Raw genomic sequence first — 19,977 nt, 5'->3', positions numbered from 1 at the left:
AGAAATGGTGATGGAAAAGCAGATAGACCAAGGCAGATCAGTGAAACGTGGTAGGAAGCAGCTGGGTCTGGGAATTAGGACACCAGGCACGAGGGAGTCTGGGAATTATTTCTGATTTGAAGGGCAGAGCATTTCCCCACTTGCTCTGCCCCACCTTTTTGTTTTGTTTTTTTTCCCCGTTCATGCCAAAGAGCAGCAACTGTGGGTACTGAAAATAGGATTAATGTAAGGTTTACTTGGCTCAGAGAACTGCAGAGGCAATTGAGAACCAGGGCAGGGCTGGCAGTGTGATATTTGGGGTAGGAGGGTGGCTGGGTAGAATTTTGGGATTTTAGAATGGGGATTCAAGAGGCAAGATGGAGGAAGTTGGGTGTGTCATGTCCTTCTTCTTCTTGTCCTCCATCTGCTGTGATGGTGAAACTTTGGGATTGGTTTAAGATAGAAGTTCACTGTCTAACATAGGTGATGGGTACTGGAAAATTATTGTAAATAAAGTACAGGCAGTTTTTAGTATAAAAAGCCAACACCACCCCAAGGGGGGTCAGTGTGCCACAACCCAGCCTGCTGGACAGAGCTCAGCAGGTCAGAGAAAGAATGGAATGGATAAGAGAAAATAAACAACCCTGAACACCAGAGCCAAGGAATCTGGACTTCTTCTCCAGTCATGGGGCTGGGAAAAAAGATTTTTTAATACCTCAGGAGCCATTTCAGCAACACAAAACCCGAGACCAGCCCGTCCTGTGCCAAGTGATAAAAGCTCCTGCACATGGCCACAATGCTGTCTTTGCCCTTATGATGCCTTTCACAGAGGATCTGGAGACATTTTCCAGGCGTTTGTTAATTAATCTCCATAACATCCCTGTGAATGAGGTGACTTATCTGCTGTTTCACAGACGTGTGAGCTGAGGTTAAGTGTCTTCCCCGAAGTTAAACAGTGAATTAGAGGGAAATGCTGAGTGAAATGAAGGGCCACAACTCTGTCTAACAGCTCTGCTCTCTCACCTGGCTGCCCAAGAAAGCTCCCTTCCCTCTACACCCTGTCCTGCTGGACAGGAAAGTGATGAAGTTCAAATATTTCTTGCAAAACATGAGCTCATTAGCAAGTGTTTTACCTGTAATTTCAACTCCTGACATGGATCCGTGGGTATTGTGGTAGATTGTGCTGTGTAAAACAGTGATTTCTTATTTAAGGCCAATTAAATCTTTCTCACGAGGGAGTAAAATTGAGTTTAAAGACACCAACTGCATGTGTATATTCTGACATGAAAGCATTAACACCTCAAACTGAAAATGTTTTTTGTTTTTTTTTTTGAAAGGCTTCCAGGTTTGCCAGCACAGGCTCTCTTGTTCCTGAGAGAAACTCATTTCCTACAAATGTTCAGTAGGATTCTTTTCATTCTACTTCCCCCCACCCCATCAGAAGAAGGAATTACTGATTTTCTTCATATTTCAGCAGACATTCTGGAAGTCTGAGAGCACATGGAAGGAAATAAGTATTCAATACCTGTATTGCCTGTCCAGATCAATAAATGCAACAGCAAGGGCAGCACTCCTGTAGAGAGCTGCAGTTATAGTTGCCACCTGCTTTTTGGCAAGTCCTCCATTTACTGGCATGGAGCCCACTCATCTTTGAAATGCTCCAGCTGCTGCTGCTCCATTCTATTTTAATAAGGAGTTTAAAAAGCTCCAGCTGTTGCTGGAGAAGCAGCTCGGAGGAGATGATCAGCCTGACAGGCACAGCGTGAGCGGGGGTGGCCTCACAAACGCCCCGTGGTGGCTCTGGTGATCAACGCTGGCGCCGGATTGGGCAGCTCTGATGGAAGCAATCTCCTGCCAGATGGTGGAAGAACGGAGAGGAGGGAAGGCAGAGGGATGCTCCACCTGCAAACCCACCCAGGACGGCACAGGGAGGGTGGGAGGCACACCCAGCTCCTCCATCCCATCTTTTGTCCATGGCAAACCCAGCACAGGTCACCGGTTCCTCTGCCGCCAGGGGAAAAAATCATCCATGGCCTCATTCCAACCCACAACAAATCACCTTTGTTCTTCCAATTAATTTCCCCTTCTGCTCAGTGTGTGGCACGTGTGTAATTAGCTCCAGAAAGGCAGAAATGTTATTTCAAAAAACTGTTTGAAACGTCCCAAAGAGGCATTGCAGCAGCAGGCTTTACCCAGTGTTCCTTTATCTCCATTCCCTCTCTAATTACCAACGAGGCTCCTTCTTTAATGCTGTTTTATGGAGCTCTTCTTCTCTTCCCTGTTGCTATTAGAAAGTTGCTGATGTGGAAAAAAAAAAGGAGGGAAAGTGTCATGAGAAGAGTCATGGCAGACTGAGCTCACTTTGAAATATCCCTGTTCAAAATTGAAGTGGAGGCTTGGGTTTTGGGGGTTTTTTTCTTTTTTTTTTTTTTTTTTTTTTTTTTTTGGGGGGGGGGTGTTTTGGGGTTTTTTTTGAGGGTTTTTTGGGTTGTTTTCTTTTGGGGGGTTTTTGTTTGTTTGGGTTTTTTGAGTTTTTTTGGGGTTTTTTTGGTTTGGTTTGGTTTTTTTGTGGGGGTTTTGGTTTGGTTGCTTTGTTTTCATTTGGTATTTTTGTGGATTTTTTTTTGTTTTTTGGCATGAAACCCCAAAACCCTGAGGGACAGGGGTGAATGAATTCTCAGCAGAACATTGACTCTGCCATTCTTTCCTGGCTTTGCTTGGAATAACACGAGCAGCACGAAGGGTGGAACATCATCCCTCCTGATCACTTGTGCTGTCAGGAGACAGCGCAGTACAAAAGCACAAGATAAATTTGATTTTCTCTGCAATCAGAAATTGTACTCATCCCATGTTTGTCAAGACAAAGTTTGAAATTCTGGTGGATATAGGGAGGCAGGAGACTGTTATCACCCAGAAGTGAGATAACAGTGTGATCTGTGGCTCTTCAATGCATTCCCTGTCTCACCAGCCCTGGAGTTATGGCTCTTTCATATTCCAAGCTGTCACCTGAGCTGGGAGGAGGAAGAGGAGGAAATCAGCCACACACCCATCCATCCCAACCCACTCATGGTGCCAGCCCTCCAGAATAAAGCATTTATTCCCTCACACCCTTCTAATCCTGCCTCGTGGTTTTGATTTGTGCTGGGATAATAAAACACAAGAGGGTTTTTAATTTTATTTTTTTTCAGAGGAACAAAAAGGTGATACAGGTTCTTGATTTGCTTGGAAAGAAGCTTGGATCTGTCATTGCTTTTATGGAAAATCCTTTCCTTAGGATTTTTCCTCCCGAGAAGTTGAGAGGCCTCAGGAACAAAATGTAAACAATGGTTATCTGCTGCTGTGGAATGCAACAGGTGCATCTGGGATTGGTTGGTTTTAATTAATGGCCAATCACAGTCAGCTGGCTTGGACAGAGAGCATATATATCATAAAATAATGAATCAGCCTTCTGAAACACGGAGTCAGATCCTCATCTCTTCCCTCAACTGAGACCCCTGTGAGCACCGTCACACCCATTTCTCAGGAATTTGGGGGGCAGGTTCCATATCCAACCCACAGCTGAGCTGGGCTGCTGAGCCTGGGAGCCACCCTGGCTCCTGCATCTGCTGAGGCCTTCAGAGACCTGACTCCAGGGCAGCTGGGCACCTCATGGGCACCAGGAGCAGATCTGAGCACCAAGAACAGGGATCTGAGCACCGGGACAGGGATCTGAGCATCTCATGAGCACCAGGAACAGGATCTGAACACCTAATGAACAACATGAGCAGGGATCTGAGCACCAGGAGCAGATCTAAGCACCTCATGAGCACCAGGAGCAGATCTGAGCACCAAGAACAGGAATCTGAGCACTTAATGAGCACCAGGAGCAGATCTCAGCACCAGGACAGGGATCTGAGCATCTCATGAGCACCAGCAGCAGGGATCTGAGCACTTATTGGGCACCAGGAGCAGATTGAGAATCAGGAGTAGGGATCTGAGCATCAGGAACAGGGATCTGAACACCAGGAGCAGATCTGAGCACCTAATGAACAACATGAGCAGGGATCTGAGCACCAGGAGCAGATCTGAGCACCTCATGGGCACCAGGAGCAGATCTGAGCACCAAGAACAGGGATCTGAGCACTTAATGAGCACCAGGAGCAGATCTGAGCACCTAATGAGCATCAGGAGCAGATCTGAACACCTAATGAACAACATGAGCACGGATCTGAGCACCAGGAGCAGATCTGAGCATCTCATGAGCATCAGGAGCAGGGATCTGAGCACTTAATGAGCACCAAGAGCAGATCTCAGCACCAGGACAGGGATCTGAGCATCTCATGAGCACCAGCAGCAGGGATCTGAGCACTTATTGGGCACCAGGAGCAGACTGAGAATCAGGAATAGGGATCTGAGCATCAGGAACAGGGATCTGAACACCAGGAGCAGATCTGAGCACCTAACAAACAACATGAGCAGGGATCTGAGCACCAGGAGCAGATCTGAGCACCTAATGAACAACATGAGCAGGGATCTGAACACCAGGAGCAGATCTGAGCACCTAATGAACAACATGAGCAGGGATCTCAGCACCGGGACAGGGATCTGAGCATCTCATGAGCACCAGGAACAGGATCTGAACACCTAATGAACAACATGAGCAGGGATCTGAGCACCAGGAGCAGATCTAAGCACCTCATGGGCACCAGGAGCAGTTCTGAGCACCAAGAACAGGGATCTGAGCACTTAATGAGCACCAGCAGCAGGGATCTGAGCACTTAATGGGCACCAGGAGCAGACTGAGAATCAGGAGTAGGGATCTGAGCATCAGGAACAGGGATCTGAACACCAGGAACAGATCTGAGCCCCTAATGAACAACATGAGCAGGGATCTGAGCACCAGGAGCAGATCTAAGCACCTCATGGGCACCAGGAGCAGATCTGAGCACCACGAACAGGGATCTGAGCACTTAATGAGCACCAGGAGCAGATCTCAGCACCAGGACAGGGATCTGAGCATCTCATGAGCACCAGGAGCAGATCTGAGCACCTAATGAACAACATGAGCAGGGTTCTGAGCACCTAATGAGCACCAGGAGCAGATCTGAGTGCCAGGACAGGGATCTGAGCACCTAACAAACAACATGAGCAGGGATCTGAGCACCAGGAAAAGGGATCTGAGCACCTAATGAGCACCAGAAGCAGATCCAAGCACCTAACGGGCACCAGGAGCAGGGGTCTGAGCAGCAGGAACAGGGATCTGAGCATCTCATGGGCACCAGGAACAGGATCTGAATGCTTAATGAACAACATGAGCAGGGATCTGAGCACCAGGAGCAGATCCAAGCACCTAATGGGCACCAGAAGCAGGGGTCTGAGCAGCAGGAACAGGGATCTGAGCACCTCATGAGCACCAGGACAGGGATCTGAGCAGGGACCAGCAGGGATCTCAGCTGTATTTCAGTTCCAGAGCTCCCTGAGCGCGGAGCTGCCTTCATTGCAGAGGGGACAGTGCCATCTACAGCCCCGACTCAGCCTGCCTGTGGAACTGCTCAAAACCTGCGAGGATCTGGTGCATTTCTGGATTTAGAAATAGCCCTGCTGTGGGCTCTGGTGCTGAGCACACTGCCAGTAAACCATGGACAGCACCACCACAGGCACACAGGCAACTCAGGAGTCACACTATCCCAACCCTAACCTTCCATGGTTTTGTGTTATTTTGGAGACTGTTTGACAGAGCTGATAGAAAATGCCACATCTTTATCCAAATCACTTCTATTTCCATCAGGCATAACCCTAACCCCCGGCAGGTAAATCAGCCCAGGGTCAGGGACGGTCCCAAGGGAAAAGCTGTGGTTTTAAAGGCTGTACACACCTGTCATCCAGAGGAGAAATGGGTGAGATTTGCTCTGTTTGTGTAACCTGGGAGGTTTCTGGGAGTTTTTTCCTGGGAGAGAAAGTTTGGCTCTGTTTTGTTCCAAAATTCAAGGTTAGGTTGGCTCTGGCCCGTGTTGAAAATAATCAATTCAGAAAATAATCAATTCCAGCAGCTACACCTGAGGAGTGGCAAAATCAAAGCAATGGCTAAAGGAAATTTGTGTGCTTTAAGTTTGCTCCTAAAAATCTGGACTGATTTCATTCTGTAATAGACATGTAGCACCAGTCTGCTCAGGAAAAAAAAACCAAAAACCAACATATTTCTGCTCCTGAACCTATAGAAATATCTCCTGTGTTAGCAAGGATTTTGCCACTGAGTTGACAATTCAGTTCTAGGCAGTGGAGCACAGAGGGAATCAAATCAGATCACATCACCATAGGAGGAGGATTGAACATGGAAATGAGTAAGATGAACTGGTGTTTAAACAGCAAGAGATATTTGGGTGAAGATTAAAGGATTTTTAGCCATGGCTCCAAATTCCTTGGTTAAATAAAATTTCTAGTGACATTTGTATAACAATTCTGGGGAATTACACATAATAGGAAGAAAACGTCAGTGCTCTGGGGAGCTACCCATGAGAAACACCAAGAAGAGCCAAAAGTATGAAACTTTTGTGATAAGGAGACAACAGCATGGACCCCCTGTGGTAGGATGACAACCCAGTGACACCTGCCTGGCCCTGAGGGAGCTGGGCTCACCCTGTGGTAAGGGAGGCTCCAAGGCTGGCTCCTGCCTGGGGTGATTGTCACAGGTCAGTGTGCCACTGGCTCTCTCCAGCCTCATTCGGTGCCTGCACCAGATGCTGCTGGCTGAAAGCTGCAGTCTTATTTACTGTACGTTGTCTTTAGGGCAGAGATTAAATGAAAAATCCTCTTAAGGATATCACAGTTCTGGATCATTTATCAGTAGGCAGAAGTGTTTAAAATATGCTTTTATTAGAATGCTGTTCCTCTGTCCAGAGTAACATTCCTGCTTAAAGACAGGAGTTAGGAAACCAGAAGAAATTAAACAGCAATGTCAAATTTATTTGAGCTGCAAGATACACAGGCCACAAAGCTCCTGTGATATTTGTCTGATTTCTCAGTTCTCAGGTCTTAATTCAAAATCAGCACTGCTGTTAAAGATTGCCTGCACAATCTGTGGCTGACTTGCATTAGGTCACTGCTGATTTCTGTCACAGTAAAGCACTGATTCTGTTTGCTGTTCCTCATGCAGATCCTTGAAAGAGCCTTGTCCTAGGTTGGAAATGCACAGTGTGGCCAGGGGTGTGTATTTTATTCCCACCTGTCAGAGGTTGGGGCAGTTATCTCTGTTCATTGGGCAGTTTTATTTATCTCTTCCACAACCAATCCTCCCTCCAGGAGATCTCTGCTGTTCATGGGCCATTAATTATTAATTATCTTCTGTTAATGGGCCAGTGAGTGTCCCTGCATGGCTGATCCAATTTCATCATCCCATGGGGAGATGCTCCGCCCAGGGGAGGAGCCAAGCATTCCTACCTGGATCCAAGCTGAGGTTTGGAGCACCACAGCAGCCCTTTCCTGCTGGATTCCCAGAGGGAGCCCAGGCCCATCTGCAGCAGCCCTGGAGCTGCAGAGGAAAACTCCCCCCTTGTGCAGGATCCCTGCTGCAGCAGAGCCACAGCTGGCACTGCAGGAGGGCTGAGCCCCCATGGGATAGGGCTGGGACATCCCCTGACACACAGGGGACAGGGCATGCTCTGACTCTGGTAGTTTTTTTGTACTATTGCTATAGCACAAAAAATTTGTATTTTTGTATTTTTAATTTTCATAGTAATTGTATTTTTAATTTTTGTAGTATTTGTAGTTTTCCTAATAAAGAACTGTTATTCCTGCTCCCATATCTTTGCCTGAGAGCCCCTTAATTTCAAATTTATAACACTTTGGAGGGAGGGGTTTGCATTTTCCATTTCAGGGCAGGCTCCTGCCTTCCTTAGCAGACACCTGGCTGTCCAAACCAGGACAAACATCTACAGCTGAAGTGGAGCTCTGAAGAGAAGCAGGGCTGGGACAGGATGCAATGGAAACCCAGAGTAGGTGCAGGGAAAAGCAGCTAAAATCAGTCAAGTGTTACATTTATGAGGGAAAATATCCCAACTGAACAATGACTGGAATCTTTCCAGTGACTGGAAAACTACAGCTGCTCCTTAAAGCTGAAATCATTTTCCTGGAGGTTATTCTGCCAGAATAAACTTGAGGAAAGCAGAGCTACTGCTGCTGCACAGGGAGCACCGACCACGGAGGAACACAGCCACATGAGGACTTATTATACATCATATATATAAGAGAATATACCTGTATAAACAAAATATCAAATTATTATCTACTTTAATATGCTTTCCTATATTCTAATTAATAATTAATTAGAACTATTAATTAGAATATAGGAAAGCATCTTAAAGTGGATATTACTATAATAATATATATTATTATTACTATTTCTACATTGTTATTACTTCTATTATTAGAAATAGTAATAATAATATTACTAAAAACTAAAAATACTAAAAACTATTATTATTACTAAAAACTAATTCATTACTAAAAACTAATAATAATATTATTACTACTATTATTAATACTATTTCTAATTAATATTTTTCCTATATTCTAATCAGCTGCTGAAGTCCAGATCTGACAGGGCACAAATCATCACCTTTTTATTATACAGAGCACCCCTGGATTTTTAGACTTTCCTGTGAGCAGCAGCTGTGCTAAAGTCTTTTTATAACTCACAACTAAATATAATCTCCCATATAATTACATATTTATGCTAGATTGTGCTGTAACACACACGAGCTGGCTATTTGTTACCACATAACCATTTATTAGATTTTTTTGTTTTTTGAAATGACATTACAAAGAACCTAAGGCTGGTATTACAAGTATATATTGATACATTTCTCATGTTCACAAAATTCCCCCGTTATTATGAGCTTTTATTACAGTGAGTTTGGAAAAATGACCTGTCATATTGCCTTCTCAGCACTCAAGTGCTAATTTGGTGGCATTTAAGGAGCAGCTGGAGTGTGATGCACCTGCAACTGCTGCCTGCCACTAGTGCTTGCTGAAATTTGCATTTGAAGCTGGAGGAGCATTGCAGTGATTGTCAGGAATGGCTGACATTGGTCATTTTTCTTCACAAGTGACACAGTTCAGACTCTCCCAAACACACCTTCCGTGGCCAAAATGTAATAAATACACACTCCATGCCCAAAGATGTGGGTATGATTAGAAAAGCAAACCAAAAAAATCAAATATTTTGAAGTTGTTATTCTGAGAGAAGCAAGGCTTTAAAAATCTACCTGGATTCTCTCATTTTTTGTTCATGTATCACAGCTTTGCTAGCAAGCTGCTGTGAGCAAGGCAGTGATTCCCACTGAAAACCCCACACAGACATTGCCACAACCCCTGTCCATCAATCCCACCCCTTTAATCCAGTTATGGATCAAAGGGACATGTTAAAAACCTTCAGTCCCACGGTGAGATTGCTCTGTGAGCAGTTCCTGGTGTCACAGCTGGGGTGGCAGTGGCTGCTCAGATGTCTCCCATGGTCAACCTGCATCTCCTTGATGCTCCAGAGATGGCTTTGATGTTCAGTGCCTCTTGTTTCCAAAAATCACCTTTATCACATGGATGAAAGACAACACAATCCTCAGCTAGAGAGTGCCTGATGCTCAGAGCTACAATTAATGCAATTCAATAAGTTTCAATCTTGTGCTTCACTCCACAAACTCACAAGGCAAGGCTCCCATTTGGAGGGAGTCACTAAATGCTGAGCTATCAAACATGAAACATCTACAAAAGTACAGGAAAGAGATAAAAGTGGCTCCACAAAAAAATACACCCAGGAGTTGAGATCCATAAGATCTGTGTTTTAATAACACAACCAAGTGATCCTCGTTACAAGAATTCAAAAAGTGAAATTACAGTACACAAAATCAAAATAGAAACTACCCTACCCCAACTATACAATGTACATTAGGAATGCAAGCTCTGTAACAATATAAAAATGCTTTCACACACTGGAGTTGCAAAGAGCCATTTTTTAATTCCAAGGATTTGTAGAAAAAAAAAAGAATAAGTAATCTTCCATGACTTATCTTGAGTTGTTGGCAACCTGTTGGGAAAAAAATAATAAGAAAGGAGATTACTGAGAATTAAGAGAATGATGCTCAGCAGAGATTTTCATTTGTGGGGTCCAGGCTAATGGAAATGACACTGAAGGCAACAAAGCCAGTAATAATTTGTATTTTTAACAAGGTAACACAAAAATAGACACCTTAAAAAGCAAGAACATATCTGTGCCAAACACAGGCCCACTGTAATACAGGGGCAAGTGGGCAATCAGAAAGAATAAGAATATATAATATAATAGAATATATAACAGAGCTTTACTGAAAGGTGAATTGCATTCCTCCAGGGACATGGATTGCACAATGCCTGAGTGCCCTCCCACACAGGCAGCACCTGCAGCTTGGCAGCTGGGAGGGAGGCACTGCTGAGGAGGAATTTACAGCTGAGGAGGAATTTACAGCTGAGGGACTCCTCAGCAGCCCCTGGGCTCCACCTGGGCAGCTGCTCCAAAGCCTGAGTGCCTTTTCCATGGGGAAATCCCTGCTGGTGTCCACCCTGAGCCTGCCCTGGCCCAGCCTGGGGCCATTCTCTGGGAGCAGAGCCTGTCCCCTCCTGTCAGGGAGTTGTGCAGAGCCAGGAGAGACCCCCTGAGCCCCCTTTTCTCCAGGCTGAGCCCCCTCAGCAGCTCCTGGTGCTCCATTCCCTACCCTGGCCATGCTCTCCCCCTCTCTCTCTCTCTCTCTCTCAGAGCAGCCTCAAACCAAGGAGCAGCTCCCTCTGCGTGTCACAGCCAGCAATTCCAAAGGCCCAGTAATAATTTTGGTCTGCTCCAAAGCCAGGATTTACTTTAGCCCTTGTTGGAAGCCGGGGTCTTGTTCTCCCCCTCGAGCTCCTCCACGCCCGCCTGCATCATGAGGTCGGCGATGTTGCGCTCCAGGTCATCGATGCGGCAGCTCATGTCATCGACTGCACGGGGGTCAAGGGACAACAGGGACACAGCAGGGACAGGGACAGCCCAGGGACAGCCCAGGGACAGCCCAGGGACACACAGCTCATGTCATCGACTGCGCGGGGTCAAGGGACAACAGGGACACAGCAGGGACAGGGACAGCCAGGACACACAGTCATGTCATTGACGGCCCAAGGTCAAGGACAACAGGGACACAGCAGGACAGCCAGGGACACACAGTTCATGTCATCGACTGCCCGGGGGTCAAGGGACAACAGGGACACAGCAGGGACAGGGACAGCCCAGGGACAGCCCAGGGACACACAGCTCATGTCATCGACTGCCCGGGGGTCAAGGGACAACAGGGACAGGGACAGCAGCCTCAGCAGGCACATCAGAGCCCCCTCAGCCCACTCTGGGCACTGCCAGGGTCAGTCACAGCCGTGCCCGGCTCTCAGCACGCTCACAGGGGCAATTCCTGATTCCCAAAATCCCATCTCACACTGCTCTCCTCCGTCTGAGCCCATTCCCCCCCTCTTGTCACTCCAGTCCCATTTCCCTTCAGGCCACAATTAAACCACCCTGAAGTTTCAGTTTTGCAGGTGAACATTCCCAGCTCTGCCAGCCTTTCCTCCAGCAGAGCTGCTCCATCCTCTGATCAGCCTGGAGCCTCCCCTGGTCCCTCCATTCCCAGCCCCAGCACTGAAGTGACAACATTCCCCACTTCAAACCTCTCTTACAAACCCCACTGGCCCACAGACTCGGTGACACTTGCAATCCTGCCCCCATCTGAGTTTAGAAAAGGATATTTCTTCCAATGATTTGGTCAGACATGGTTTGAAACTTGTCCTGCATTTGCTGGAGCAATGTCTGCACCTAATAAAAGGGATAAAAAAGAAATGGTTTGTTTCCTTCAGAAGCTGTTACTCGATCTCATGTAACAACTCCACCGTTCTTTCACTGCTAGGCCCAAACCCCTGCACTACAGTTATACCTAGAGCTAAAAATACTACTTAAATATATGTATAACAAGGTGTTACAGGAAATATTTGTATGACTTAGAACCCAGCCGGCTCCCCAACCAGGACCAAAGCCTGGACAGCACCTCCATGGCCCTGTTAACCTCCACGGCCCTGTTAATGTCCATGTCCCTGTCAATATCCATGGCCCTGGTAATGCCCATGGCCCTGTCAATGTCCGTGGCCCTGTTAACCACAGGGGGATTCTGTGAAGTCACAGAACGGGCTATGTGAGGGCCCCCTCTCCTTCCACCCCCTGCATGACCAGCGACCCCTCCCGCGGAGCAGCTGCTCTATCCAAGCCCCATGCAGAAGCGGTTTTCCCTCCCTGCCCGGCTCTCCGCAGCCCCCGCAGCCCGGCCCGGGCCTCACCACGGCCGTCAGGTCCTGGACGCTCTTGGGGTCGGTCTCGGCCATGGTGGCTCCGGCGGCGGCTCCACTTCCGGGCCGCGCCCCGCCGCTTCCGCCAGCTCTCGCGAGAGCGCCCGCCCCGCGGCATTGTGGGAAATGTAGTCCTGAGGCCAGCCCTTGTAGTCCACAGAGCGGCGCAACAATTAAATTTTTCATTATTTCTACATTTCGGCTGAAAATTGCGGTGTACTTTTATTAATTAGCCTTCTGTCTTCTATTGGTTATTGCTGTATGAGCGTGGTGCTAAATCATTCTATGTAAAGAGCATCTCTTCTCTAAGGACTATACATTTTTGTTTGAATGACAGCTGTTGTCTCTGTTTAATATGTACAATTTGGTTCCTGAAGCCCTCATTTCTTTACACAAAGAAAAATTAATTAATTATTTTAATACATAATAATTTTTAGTTTATTATTTATTAATAATTTTTATTATTAAATTATTGCTTATTTTAAATAATAATTTAATAATTATTAATTTTATTACTTTTTGTTTTGGTTTTTACTACGTTTTGTTTTATTTTACTTCTTTTATTACTTTTGTTTTTATTACATTTTTATTTTATTACTTTTGTGCTATTTCTTTTGGGTTTTTGTGGTTTTGGATTTGGTTTTGGTTTTTGTTTTGGTTTTGGTTTTGGTTTTTTAATGCACAATATTACAATGTTCCTTTATTTTATTTCTTGCTTTCTTCTGGACGAGCAGTGAAGTTAAGCTTAGGTAGGTCTTATCTCTTGAATGCTAACAATCTACCGAGAATTAGATGAAAATTTAAAGGGTGACATTTCATGAATATCTCTTCTAGAATCCATTGGCATTTCTGCTGCTTTGCCTAGACAAAGCTGGATGATTTGATTATAAATACTTCATGTGTGGAGGAGAATGGGTAATTATTCTCAGTGCCTGCTCCATTAAGATTTTTTCCCCTCTTGTTAATTTTCTGCTCTGAGCAGTTTAGGGGAGCTCAGTGGTGCTGGGGCAGCACAAAAGCAATTTTTGCAGCATGCCAGAGCCAGGGCAATCCATCAGGGTGCTTGCAGCACTATTGATGGGCTCTGGGATGGAGTTTGACTGGAAAGATGAAGAGGAAATTAAGGATAACAGAGTGATAATGGAATGATCAATGCTGCTGGCTGCAGACTTGGTGTGGGCACTGAAAAGGAAGAGTTGTGCACTGGAAAGGAAGATTTGTGCACTAAAAAGAAAGATTTGTGCACTGAAAAGGAAGATTTATGCCCTGAAGAGTTGTGCCCTGAAAAGGAAGATTTTCTGTCCAATGTGGAGTGAGGGGATGAGCCTGGTGTGAAATGCAGAATCATAGTGGGGCAGGGTGAACACTGGGGCTTTGCTGACAAAGCAGGGAAATAAGGAAGGGTGGGATGATGTCCCAGATTCTCTTTTAAGAGAGCAGAAATAGTTCTGGGGTTTGTCATGGAATTTCCTTTCCTCAGTAACCACAGCTCTGTTTTCTCTCACAAACGCTGAGTGTAAAGATGGGATTTTGGAGAAGTCCTTTTCCTCTAGCATTTGAGTACCCTGGGCTGTGAACCAGAAACCTCTTGCCATAAAAACTCTTTTTTTTGGTTGTTATTAAAAGTCTGATTTCCATGGGAAAAAAGTAATCAGTTTGGGACAAGGATCTTCTTTTTAATGGGACTCTCTGTAGAAGGAATCTTCACTCAATAAGTGAACCAGAAACCTGCCATAAAAACTCTTTTCTTGTTATTAAAAGTCTGATTTCCATGGGGAAAAAATCATCAGTTTGGGACAAGGATCTTCTTTTTAATGGGACTCTCTGTAGAAGGAATCTTCACTCAATAAGTGAACCAGAAACCTGCCATAAAAACTCTTTTCTTGTTATTAAAAGTTGCCATAAAAACTCTCTTTTTGTTATCAAAAGTCTGATTTCCATGGGAAAAAAGTCATCAGTTTGGGGCAAGGATTTTCTTTTTAATGGGACTCTCTGCAGAAGGAGTCTTTACCCAATAGGTGAACCAGAAACCTGTTTTCATAAAAACTCTTTTTTTTTTTTTTTGTTATTAAAAGTTGCCATAAAAACTCATTTTTTGTTATTAAAAGTCTGATTTCCATGGAAAAAAAAGTCATCAGGTTGGGACAAAGATTTTCTTTTTAATGGGACTCCCTGTAGAAGGAATCTTCACTCAATAGGAAAAGCTGTGCTGAGTATTACAGGACTCAGAGTCATCCACCATGAAACTTTTTGGTCATAAATGTTCCTAAAAACTGGTCCTGGCAGGGAAACCTCTGTGTCCCACCTTGGGAACCCTCCACAGTCTGTAGGACTGCTCTCTGTGGCAGACATGCCTGCAAAATTCTCATTTGGAATTTTGGATGGTTTTAATGGCTCCCACAAGGGAAAAGGAGACTTCTGAGTGTCTGATTGCGTGTAGGATGGGGCATTTATTATTTATCCTGCATGCTTGTGTTGCTGCTTGCTGCTCAACATCCTCATCCTCCTGGGTTCCAGGGCTTTTATAGGATGTCAATTCTCAGGAAGTCATTATGGGATTCATCAGGGATCTCCATCTCTTTCTCATCCTTCCATGCATGGAGGAGCCTCAGTGTCCCCTCAGTGTTTTATTTTGGCTCTTTGCAAAGCCCAAGGGATGGATTTCTGCCCTCTGGAGCTTCCACCACAGCCACTGAGGTCTTTATGGACAGCATCTGATGCACACTTTGAAATGTTTTCAGCTGCTTTCCTCAGCGAGATCAGATTGTGAACCAGATAATGGGATTGCCTTATCCTAATCATATGGTTTAAAATATCTTGTGGGGTCAAAATTTCATTATTTTAATCTTCCATTGACCATTACATGAACCCTTGCAATTCCCTGTGGCTTTTCTAGAAAACTAAATTGCTTAGCAGTGGCTTGTACCAAATCTTTTTATAACATCCTTGAAGAGTCAGGAGCTTTCTAAGACAAGATCTCCTTCTAAAACTCCTTTCCCACACAAAAAACTTTTATTTTTTAGCATTACTGACCATTCAGATGCTGTGTCATTTACCTTTGTTTTCTGTTTAATGCTTAGCTGAGTTTTAAGCCATTCACAGGGCAATCAGCATTTTGGCTTTACATTTTTGTAGAAAAATTGTACAGAAAGTTTAATTAACTAATTATGTACTCACAGTGAGTCATAACAGCCTGGTAATTCAGAACTGCAGCAGTCTGACCATCACCAGAGTAATTCTCTTTGTGCTTTAGGGGATGCCAATCACCACATTGGTGCTCTGAAATTGGCAGTTTTGGCCAAAACAGGAAGATTTGAATTGATATTTTGGGGAATTATTTGAATATGGAAGCCAGCCACCAGTTTCAGAGATGATTAGGGTTTTGAAAGCCTGGGATGAGCAGGAATTTTTCAGAAATTGGGCATTCAGAGAGGAGCTGTCTGAGCAAGGGTGTCTCATGAAGCTCCTCACCATCACTGCCCTCCTTGGGTTGTGTTTTCCAACACAACCCACTGTGAATAAATTTCAGTCCCCCAGCCCACAATTGCATGGATCTTTATAGTTAATTGCATTCAACATTAGAGTGGTTGGGGATTTTCTTCTTTTCCCTCTATTTTTGTGAAAGGTTATTTGTAAGTTTGTGCATTTTCAAACTGGATGCAACCTGAGCCAAAACTCTGCAGTATTTACTCCACAAATCTGGATTTGGTCAAACACTTTATTTCATATCTTCAATCCCCTGGTTTTTCCCATCCTTTCCCCTCTGGAAGCATCAATAGCAGTTAATAAAAACCTCCCAGAGCTGGGCTAATGATCCCTTCAAAATGAGCAGGGAATAAATTACAGCAGGAACCACACTAGGTAGATGACATGATTTAACTGAGCTGAGTCCCTGAAGAATTATTCTGGTGATTATGGGAAGTGTCTTTTTAAATGAGGTAATTTGAAATTAAGTCTCTTTTCCATATCTACTCAGCACAGTCTATTGTTCAGAGCCTGTGGCTCAGGTTGGTATCTGATGTTTGAAACAGCTTTGCCCAGAGTGTCTCCTGATGAGTTTAAAGTAATTTCAGACCCTTTCATTCCTGAATGCTGCACTTGCAATGAGATTAGGCAGCAGAGTGGTTAAAGTGAGATTTCCCATTGCTAAAAAAGGTACTGCTGTATAATTCAGAACTTCTCAACAGAGAAAATAATTTAAAAGACTGAAAATAATCCACCTTGAGGGACTGCCTGCTGTCCAGAGCACGGACCCCAGCTCCTGCAAGCTGCAGCTCCCTTTGCTTTCTGCTGTTCCCCAAGGATTCTCCCAGATCAGGAGCTGCTGGGGAGCAGAAATGCAGGGAGAGCCTGGACACTGTGCTCTGTGCAGCTCAGCCAGGCAAAGCAGAGCAGGGGCACTGAAACAGCAGGAGATTCGTGATTCCAGATTGTCAGGGATCTGCCTTTTACACCCTCCTGAGAGAAATCAATAGGGATCCACTGAAATCTCCCATTTATCACAGCAAATTCAGATGGCTGGGACATTGAGCGGGTCTGGGTCATGGTTGCTGCCAGGCACAGAAATGTTCTGAGTGGGTGAGGGGGTGAAAAGCTGGATTTTTTTTAATAATAATAACAACAACAATAAAAGTATTATTAGTAATAATAATAATAATTGTTGTTATTATTACTATTATTACTGATGTTGTGTGACGGTGTTCACAGGGGTTTTTGGATTTGGGAAGAGACGAGGATCTGACTCCATGTTTCAGAAGGCTGATTTATTATTTTATGATATATATTACATTAAAACTATACTAAAAGAATAGAAGAAAAGGTTTCATCAGAAGGCTGGCTAAGAATAGAATAACAAAGGTTTGTGACTTGGCTCTCTGTCCGAGCCAGCTGACTGTGATTGGCCATTAATTAGCAACAACCACATGAGACCAATCCCAGATGCACCTGTTGCATTCCACAGCAGCAGATAATCAGTGTTTGCATTTTGTTCCTGAGGCCTCTCAGCTTCTCAGGAGGAAAAATCCTAAGGAAAAGATTTTTCATAAAAAGATGTCTGCGACAGATGTTGTTGTTGTTATCTGTCAATAAGTGGTGAATAAGACCCAGATTTTCCAGGAAAGTATCCATGATAAATGCTGTCTGCCTCTTGAATCTCAGCATGAATTCAGGACCAAGCCTTCATGCTCCTGCTTGGGAAAACTCAAAATTGTCTGAGCTCTGTCAGCCATTCCAAATTGCCATTTTTGCTTCTGCAGCTGACTGAAGCCAGCTCCTCTTTGTGCACTGGATGTGGCCAAGGAGAGGAGGGAAAGCTGGAGCTGCACAGCGCTGAGGTTCCAGGGAAATTGCACTGCCCACTCCAAGCACACAGAATTATCACAAACCATTAAATGGTTTTCCCTTCTGCTGCACTCTTTGTGTCCAACCTGTCATGGCAATCTCGCTCTGGAGTTTGAGTGAACCTCAGCCCCTGATTCCCATCCTCTGCAGGGAGGTTTCCAGCTTGGCAGCCAGAAATCAGGCAGCACACAGCACAAATCCTGTCTTGAGTTCCAAACACTGGCTCTACAAATTGCACTTGTATGTAAAATAAAGCAATTTATAACCAGTGGCAGTGGATTTGAGGCTTCAGTGGGCTGCCTTCCAAAGGAACAATCCTGCTCCATGATCCTGTGCCAGATAAACCTGCTAATCTTCCAGACCCAGGTACATCAGGTTTGAAATTCTGGGTTTCACCATTTTAATCTGGAATGAAATGCATGCATAGAAACTGTAAATTGGTTTGTCTGGCTCAGGTTTCTCTTGTTATAAGGCTGCTTATCAGAAATAATAAATCCATGCTCTTTTTTTCTTCTGAAACACTGACAAGGTATAATTATATCATGATTTATTTTACAACATCAAGACCAGGACTTGAAATATTTACTCAGGAAAAAATTAGAAACCATGGAGAGTAATCAATCATTCACAAGTAGAGAGCTGAAATTCCTTGTGTCCATTTGGCAGAGTGAGTACAGAATAACCCCGTTATTGGGACCTCTGACAGAGGCAAAGAATAAAATTCAGCATTTTTGATTTCAATGCCCTTTCAGGCTGAGCCTTATAAAAGCACCTCATCCTGAGTAACAGTCACAAACTGCAGTCCAGGCTTTTAATCCCAAAACCACAAGGGATTAGTGAAAACAGCAATAATTTGGAGCCCAAATAACTGAGTTATATGGCATGTTGTTGGGTTTTGTTTTAATTTTTTAATAGTTAGATCCACTCCAAAAGCCTCCAGTTGTGTAAGACTGAGTCTGGGTTTTGGTGGAGGGATGTGCCCCTGATTTTTGCCTGTGATATTTCCTTCTCCAGGCCTTGCTGGACACTCCTGATGGATTTCTGTCCTCCTGGTTGTGTTTTCAGATCCCAACCAGTTGCTGCAAACAGAAAAACTTCTTATGGCATTTACCTGTGGGGGGAGACAAAAGTGCATCAGAAATCCGCAATGCTTCCAGGGTAAAAAAGTGCCCACCAAGGAGCTGTAATGGATGGGAACCAAGCTGATTCCAGAAAGAACAATCAGTCTGCCTCTGACAGAATTATCCCTGTTTTCCAGCCTGAATTTTCAAGTAACTGTAGATCAGTATGCAGAAAATTATTTTTCATATCTAATTTATGTTCACTAAAAGGATCATAAAATTCTCCAGGTTCTGCTTCTCCCAATTTCCAGCTGTCTCAGGAAGGCTAAGAATTGCCACCATAACTCTAACTGCTGATGTGTGTTTAGTTATCAAAACACTTTGTTACATCACTCCAGAAGCCTTGACATTAATAGTCAATTCTTCAGCTCCTTTATTCCAGTGAATGGTGAGCTCAAAAATGTAAAATACAACGGAATTGGTGTCAAACTAATTGATAATTTAATGAAAATGGAAGTAATTTGGCGGGCAGATGAGCAGACCTGAAACACAGAATGAGGTCAGCTGCTGGGATGGAAATCATTCCTGTTCCATAATTTCATCATTTCAGTGGGGTTGGTTTGTAGCCTGTTAAAAATGAGATGTGGTTTTGTCACAGTTCCTGTCCCCTCAAAAGGAGCTGCACAGAGCCACATCACACAGTTAATTTCAGAAATAATTCACTAAATCTGAGGTTTGTTTTATTTATTTCAGTGGGGTTATGCTGGTTTCCATCAGCTGTGGATATAACAGCCATTTCCTTGGATTTCCCACCAACTCCTGCAAATCCCAATAGTGAATGTCAATAAAACTTTGTGACTCTGTGGGTTTTGAGTTGTGCTCTGTGTGGAAGGACTCTCAGCCCCATCTACCAAATATAAGCAGGTGCATTGTGGCCAAAACAGCCTGGAAACTGTGCTGTTAATATCTTTGGTTTTGAAATGGAACATGCACTGAAATTAGAATGTTGCACTGAAATTAGAATGTTGCAATTTGAACAGCTCTACCTCCTGATTTGGGTTCTGTTAGGATCCTTATTTTGCAATGGAAATAAACTCCAATTCTGCCATTTTATTCAGACTGCAGGAGATATTAACCTTCCATATTAACCTTCCAAATTGACTGATTGCAAACAGGAATATCTGCTAAATTCTTCCTCACAGTTTGTTTTTTTCCCTCACTCCAGAGAAACATT

At 44.3% G+C, this 19,977-nt stretch overlaps 1 protein-coding gene across 1 annotated transcript; it reads right to left on the bottom strand.

Annotated features, from left to right (window-relative positions):
- Nucleotides 1–8,722: 8,722 nt before the first annotated feature.
- On the bottom strand, nucleotides 8,723–12,433 carry HSBP1 (heat shock factor binding protein 1). The gene is made up of 4 exons (XM_064723476.1): nucleotides 12,334–12,433; nucleotides 11,752–11,818; nucleotides 10,840–10,959; nucleotides 8,723–10,036 (listed from the first exon to the last, which is right to left on the bottom strand). Exons 1-3 carry the CDS (start codon nucleotides 12,376–12,378, stop codon nucleotides 10,841–10,843), a joined length of 231 nt encoding a protein of 76 aa, XP_064579546.1. The 5' UTR covers nucleotides 12,379–12,433; the 3' UTR covers nucleotides 8,723–10,036; nucleotide 10,840.
- Between the last annotated feature and the right edge of the window lie 7,544 nt (nucleotides 12,434–19,977).

The sequence above is a fragment of the Zonotrichia leucophrys genome, chromosome 11 (genome assembly GCF_028769735.1).
Source record: "Zonotrichia leucophrys gambelii isolate GWCS_2022_RI chromosome 11, RI_Zleu_2.0, whole genome shotgun sequence".
NCBI lineage: Eukaryota > Metazoa > Chordata > Aves > Passeriformes > Passerellidae > Zonotrichia > Zonotrichia leucophrys.
Note: the sequence above shows the minus strand (reverse complement) of the source record. Positions and strands in the feature narration are given on the sequence as shown.

What these genes read in the sequence shown, in the direction of transcription:
- HSBP1 (XM_064723476.1), bottom strand. Translation starts at nt 12,378, where the DNA reads ATGGCCGAGACCGACCCCAAGAGCGTCCAGGACCTGACGGCCGTG. An exon ending in TCCAGGACCTGACGGCCGTG is followed by an intron (nt 11,819 to 12,333) that starts GTGAGGCCCGGG and finishes CCCTTTTATTAG; the next exon opens with GTGCAGACATTGCTCCAGCA. An exon ending in TGACCAAATCATTGGAAGAA is followed by an intron (nt 10,960 to 11,751) that starts ATATCCTTTTCT and finishes ACCCCCGTGCAG; the next exon opens with TCGATGACATGAGCTGCCGC.